This window comes from Eriocheir sinensis, chromosome 30, assembly GCF_024679095.1.
Source record: "Eriocheir sinensis breed Jianghai 21 chromosome 30, ASM2467909v1, whole genome shotgun sequence".
NCBI lineage: Eukaryota > Metazoa > Arthropoda > Malacostraca > Decapoda > Varunidae > Eriocheir > Eriocheir sinensis.
Genome location: NC_066538.1, coordinates 1771471 through 1778275, shown reverse-complemented (window position 1 = coordinate 1778275; position 6805 = coordinate 1771471). Strand labels below are relative to the sequence as shown.

Below are 6805 nucleotides of genomic sequence, written 5' to 3'. Positions count from 1 at the left end.
CACCTTACACACTTCCAGCCACCACAGAACAAGCCCCAGAGGATCATCTTAACACATAGCACGTAATATTAGTGGTTCCGAGCGCTGGAAGATCTCAAAACACATAAAGTCACGCATATCTTTACATTTGTTCACTCGTATCCATTTCTGACGCTCTGAATCACCGGGATATCGAAGAAAAAGCATCAAGGACTTACAAATAGTGGATGTGGAGGAACTAACCCAACCAGCGTCTCAGCTTCTCCAAGACTACCTTCAGAACTAATTGAAAGAAGAGGAGAACTTCGATACGTCTTTAAGCATGCCACAAGAACTCGAAACAACCCTAAGAAGACCTCAAGAACTCGGAGAGGGTGAGTTCGTGACATCTCCAAGAACGCCTCCAGAGTTCCCAGACGAATTCAACTTCGAAATGTCTACAAGAACGCCTCAAGCACCCACAGAGGCTGAGTTCGCGACGTCTCCAAGAGGGCTTCAAGAGTTTCCAGAAGACCTCAACTTCGTAACGTCTTCAAGAACGGCTCAAGAACTAGCTAACGGGGACTTCGCGACCTCACCAAGAACGTTTCAAGAGTTCCCAGACGACCTGCTGCACTTCGGAACACCTTCAGAACCCCCCCAAGAACCATCTGCTGGGGAGTTCGAGGCGGAGTGGTGGGTGCTAGTGGTGTGTGTGATTGGGTTGGCGTGTGGAGCTCTCACCAGCGCCCGTCTCCTGCACCACGGTACCTCTGCAAACCTAAGACGCTTCCCCAGCACAGCGGCGCGTGTTCTGCTCTGCTCCCAGGCGGCCGCGGGGCTTCTTCAAGTGACTGTCGCTTCCCCCGTCCTCCTCCTCGCCCTCGCTTACTGCTACGGCGGCAAGGTATGTGTGTGGTGACTGTAGTGGTCGTAGTAGTAATGGTAGTAGTAGTAGTAGTAGTAGTAGTAGTAGTAGTAGCTGTTCTTATCATTTTTCCCTATTTCTTCTTCTTCTTCTTCTTCTTCTTCTTCTCCTTCTTCAGGTAAAATGATTGGTATACTTTGTAAGGCTTCTGTTTCTCATATCTGGTGTTATTATTATTATTATTATTATTATTATTATTATTATTATTATTATTATTACTACTACTACTACTACTACTACTACTACTACTACTACTACAACCACCACCATCACCACCACCACCACACTACCATGCCAGACAGACTGAATGCAAGGGATCGAAAAATATAGACGACAGAAAAATCGAAAATCCGACTTATAGGGAATCCAAATCTGCTTCTCCCTCTCTTTATCCCTTCGGCACACAGTAAACATCCATGAATACGAGATGTGGCCGAAGGGAGAAGAGAGGAAGAAAGGGGAGAGAGGGAGAAGGTAGAGGGGTGTAGTAAAGGGGAGAGAGAGAGGGCTGACAGAAGACGAGTAGGAAAGAGAAAGTGAAGTAGAAGGAAAGAAAGGAAGGGAAGGGATTGAAAAGGACTTCGAGAGGGGAAAAGGGAGGTTAAGGATGAGCGTAAAGAGTTCAAAGGAAAGGGTGAATGAAAAGGAAGTAAGGGAAGGAATAAAGAAGGGAGGGAAAGGGATGAAACGAAGGAAAGAGAGGAGTTAAGGATAAAAGGAGAAATAAAGGAAAAGAAAGGGAGGGAAGTAGAGAGAGGAGAAAGAAGGAAGAAGGGAGGAATAAAGAAGAAAGGGAAGGAAAGGGACGAGATAGGATGAAACGAAAGGAAGAAAGAAGAAATTAAGGATAGGAAGATAAATAAAGGGAGGAAGAGGGAGAAAAATGGAACGAAGGAAGAAGAAGGAAGAAGGGAAGGAAAGGAAGGAGATAGGACAGAACGAAAGAGAGATAAAGAAGAAGGAATTAAGAGAGAGAGGAAGATGAATACGGAGAAGGAGAGGGAGGAAGATATAATGAAAAAAAAGAAAGAGAAGGGAGAAAAAAAATAAGGATAGGAAGAAGAATAGAAGAAAGGGAGGAGATGAAGAGGAGGGAAAGAAATGAAGATAGAGAAGAAGGAATGAAGAGAAGGAGAGGAGGAAGATAGAATAGGAGGAAAGGAAGAGGAATAGAGGAAGGAAAGAAATGGAAAGGGAAGGAAAGAGAGAAGGGAGGAGGAGAAAAGGGAAGGAAAGGGAGGAATTAGAATTGGAGGAAAGGAAAGGAAGAAGGGAGAAGGAGAGGAAAGGGAGATGATGGAATGGAGAGAAGAAAGGAGGGAACTCTCTCTCTCTCTCTCTCTCTCTCTCTCTCTCTCTCTCTCGACCATCTTTCAGAATTGGTAATCATTTTAATGGACGAGAAAAAAGTCTACTGAAAAGACACTAAAAAAAAAAGAAGCTATGGTCTGAAGAATGTTCGTAGATGTGATGGTGGTGATGGTGGTGGTGGTGGTGGTGATGGTGGTGATGGTGGTGGTGGTGGTGATGATGGTGGTGGTGGTGATGGTGGTGATGGTGATGATGTTTTAATTTTCACCTTCATCACTATCATCACCATCCTCTTCCTCCTCCTCCTTCTCCTTTTTCTCTTCTTCCTCCTCCTCTTCCTTTTCCTCCTCCTCTCCTCCTCCTCCTCATTATTTTATCATTATCATCATCATTGCTCTCTCGTTGTAAGTACTACTACTACTACTACTACTACTACTACTACTACTACTACTACTACTACTACTACTACTATTACTACTACTACTACTACTACTACTACGTTCTTTGTAATTCCAGGAGTCAGCGTGGGCGTGCAGCGTGGGGTGGGCGTCGTGGGGGTGGGCGTGGGGGGTGCAGGGGGCGGGGGCGCTGGCCATTGCCTACGAGAGGGTGCGGGTCATGGGCAGGCCGCTACGAGGTGTGCTGGCTCCCCGCACTGCTGTCATTTTGGCGGGTAAGTTGGTAACAGTTTTGGTAATGGTTTTGAATCTCTCTCTCTCTCTCTCTCTCTCTCTCTCTCTCTCTCTCTCTCTCTCTCTCTCTCTCTCTCTCTCTCTCTCTCTCTCTCTCTCTCTCTCTCCATATCTATCTATCTATCCATCTCTGAATATCTATGTCAATGTATGTAAATCTCTCTCTTTATCTACCTATCTATATATCTATCTATCTATATATCTATCTATCTCTCACAGGGGCGGCGTGGGCGTGTGGGGGCGCGATGGGCGTGGCTATGGGCAAAGGACTCCAGTGTACCTTCCCCTCCTCCTCCTCCTCCTACTCCTTTTCCTCCTGTGGGCATCCCAGCGTGGCGGCGGCGGTGCTGGTGGCGGCGTTTCTTCCTCTCCTTCTGCTGGGTAAGTCATGAATGGGTCTTTTTTGAGAGTCTCGTAAGATATCATGTGTTATTGTTACGTTGTGGTTTGAAGGTGTGATTTTAATGGCGGTTTTGTGGGTCTATGGTTTATATTATCGGGTTTACTGTTTTGTTTTATTGATTTAAGTGCCTCGTTTGGGTTTATAAGTCTTGTAAACTACTGTAAACTCCTATATTCGTTTTATTGGTATGTTGTGGTTTAGAATGTTGGTTTTAAGTGAGGTCAGTGATTGCATGGTCTAAATTACTGGTTAACTATTTTATTTTATTGTTTTTAGTAACTCGCTTGGGTTTAATGAGTTTACTAAATGATTAATGTTCGTTTTATTGTTATCTTGTGGTTTAGCGTGTTAGTACTTTGATGGTTAAGTGGGTTCATGGTTTATATCAATGGTTTTATGATGTATTTTAGGGGGTTAAATTTTAGTGGTTTATAGTGACTTCGTGGGGTCAGCTAAGTGGTTCTGCGGTGCGTTTTAAAAATCCTTCATTGGGAGCGATTTTTTTCCTTATTCTCTACGTCATGTCTGTCTTCTCTTTCTCCTACTCTTTTTCCTCCTTTGTTAATTCTTGCTTACATATCCCTTTCCTTTCCCCTTCATGTTCTCTCTCCGTTGGTTCGCTTCTTCTTGTATTTGCACTCTACCTCTTTCCTCTGTACTGCCTGGGGGTTGGGACGTCAAGCTCCTCCCTTCTCCTTTGCTGTTTACTTGCAATAATAAACTATCAATCAATCAATCCTCTTTTTCCCAGTCGTGTTGTGGGCCCAGGGTGTGAGGCGCCTGCGACAAGCTCCCGCCACCTCCACCTCCTGCCCTGCCTATGTCCGCGAAGTCCCCAAATGGCGTCTAACCACTCCGCAGCCTTCAGATAATTTAGAGGCAAGTGTTCTAATATCATCTGTACCCTTCTATTTCCTCTATCTATTTATCTATCTATCTATCTATCTATTTGTCTGTCTGTCTGTCTATCTTCTCCTTACTGAGGTTCAACTTTCACCTCTCCGTTTCTTCTCTTTTCCTTTCCTTTCCCTTCGTACCTAATTGATTTTCTCCTTTTTTTCCTTATCTGTCTTTCCTACAGCTCAGTTTTCTCTCTTTTTCCTTCCTTTTCCTTTCCTTTCCATTCCTTCACCATTCCTTTTCTTTCGTTTCTCATTCCTTTCCTTTCCTTTTCTCCTTCCTTTCTCTTTCCTCTCCCATCTCAGTCCCTCCTTTCCCTTCTCATCCCTGTCCCTTTCTCATCCCTATCCTTTTACTTTCTCATTCTTTTCTCCTCTCCCATCTCAATCCCTCCTTTCCCTTCTCATCCCTATCCCTTTCTCATCCCTATCTCAATCCCTCCTTTCCCTTCTCATCCCTGTCCCTTTCTCATCCCTATCCTTTTACTTTCTCATTCTTTTCTCCTCTCCCTTCTCAATCCCCTCCCTTCCCTTCTCATCCCTATCCCTTTCTCATCCCTCTCCTACCCATCCACAGGCTATCATGTTTACGGTGAGCCGCTGGGCAGCTCCTCTACTCGTGGCCGCCCCTTCCTCCTGCAGCCCCCCTCCAGGCCGCCCTTCCAAGCCGGCCCTCCACGCTGAGGCTCTCCTGGAAGGCTCTCGCTCCCCCTCCCCCGTCTATTCGCGTCGTAGTAGCATGCTAGAGGAGGACACGTTCACCGTTGGAGGCATCTATATGGGCTCCCTCAAGTCTCACATCAGGGTAGGTATAGGGGTAGAAGTAGTAGTAGTAGTAGTAGTAGTAGTAAAATTATTATTATTAGTAGTAGTAGTGGTAGTAGTTCATCTTTTTCCAAACCTCATATGGAACCCGTTTGAATTATTTTTTTCCTTCCTTCCTTTCCCTTCTCATCCCTCTCCTTTTCTTCACAAGCCTTTTCCATCTCATTCCTTTCCTTTTCCTTTCCCATTCCTTTTATTCTTCCTCTTGCTCATATGTAACCCGTTTGACCTTCTCGAGTCGTTGTAGTCCGCTGTTCTCTACCCCAAACCTTATACTGAACCCATTTACCCCACGTCAGGCACACAGCGGGTTCTGCACCGACCAAAACGTTCGAAGTCAAGGCTGCCAGACGGGGGAGGATGAAGCTAGTCCCCCAGTGATTGAATGGAGAGTCCTTCCCCCAACACCCACCCTACAGGAACCCCCACCGGTCCTCACAGCCCCCGAGGTGACCAGCGTGGGGGTGCAGTGCTGTTCGGTGGCCCAGACGCCGTCCCAGACCCCAAGAGGCGGTTCGTTGGCAAAGGACTTCGATCGTTTGGTGGTATGGGAGACTTCGGTAAAGGTGGAGTCGTCGAGGGCGGCCCCAGCTCTTGCCCTCAGCGCGGTGCAGGCTCTCACGGGTGTGTTCCTGCCTCTAGTGGTCCTGGGTCTTCATGTGGGTGCCCCCGGGTCTGTGTGGGCGTGGTGGGTCATTCTCCTGGCCCTAACAGTGACCAACCCCGCCCCAGCCCTAGCGCACTGTTCGTATTTTCTGGCGGAGGCGTGCGTGAGGGACAGGCTGAGGGAGGTGTGACTGAGTGATTCGCTGGCTGCATAGGTTAAGTGATTGGTTGACTGGTTGACTGATTAGTTTGTGTGTGATTGGTTGATTGACTAACTGATTGATTGACCGGTGTGTAACTGACTGACTGACTGATTGACTTACTGATTAATTGGATTGATTGACTATGACGTACTGCTTGACTGAATGACTAGTGTATGACCGATTAATTGATTACTACTACTACTACTACTACTACTACTACTACTACTACTATTACCACTACTACTACTACTACTACTTCCACTACTACTGAATGCTACATTAGTAATAGAACAAACGTAGTCGAGTGGAGGACTGATTTATATTTACAGTTATAGTCAAAAGTTGGTGAATGTATATTTAGTGAATGTAGGCCTATACTAACACACCAGCCCTCACACACTCATACACACACTTACGCACTATACAGATATTTTCAGACGCTATACAGACTCATCAATTATTTATAGAAGCCAATATAGAGGTTAAACGTGTCCCCATGAGTGTTTCCTTACGTTCAGGGTGCAGAAACTGTCATACCAGGGTCAGAAAACCACCCATGGAAATGCCTACAAATCCTATACAACTACACACACTCTCGTACGAACATATACACATACAAATACAAATACAAATACATACAAATACAAATACACACACACACATACGTACACAGAAGCATACATGAAGACTACACAAGCACTCATACACAAATACACAAGTAAGTAAACAAGTACACAACAGGTAACACGTACAGAAGGTATATACAAACACAAGTACAAGTAAACGTAAGTAAGGGTACAAAAAATAATAAAAAAATAAATATATGAATAATTACTTAATAACATATCTTTTATTATCGTGAAAACTCGGTTAATATTTTTTTGGGCCGTAGAAAATAGCCGTATTGGGTGGTCACTTATATTACTACTACTACTACAACTACTACTACTACTACTACTACTACAACTACTACTACTACT

At 45.0% G+C, this 6805-nt stretch overlaps 1 protein-coding gene across 1 annotated transcript; it reads left to right on the top strand.

Annotated features, from left to right (window-relative positions):
* The first annotated feature begins 301 nt into the window (after positions 1-301).
* On the top strand, positions 302-6716 carry LOC127005736 (uncharacterized). Its single transcript, XM_050874848.1, has 6 exons — positions 302-876; positions 2734-2870; positions 3109-3270; positions 4044-4171; positions 4769-4996; positions 5316-6716. Exons 1-6 carry the CDS (start codon positions 302-304, stop codon positions 5811-5813), a joined length of 1728 nt encoding a protein of 575 aa, XP_050730805.1. The 3' UTR covers positions 5814-6716.
* Positions 6717-6805: the final 89 nt, after the last annotated feature.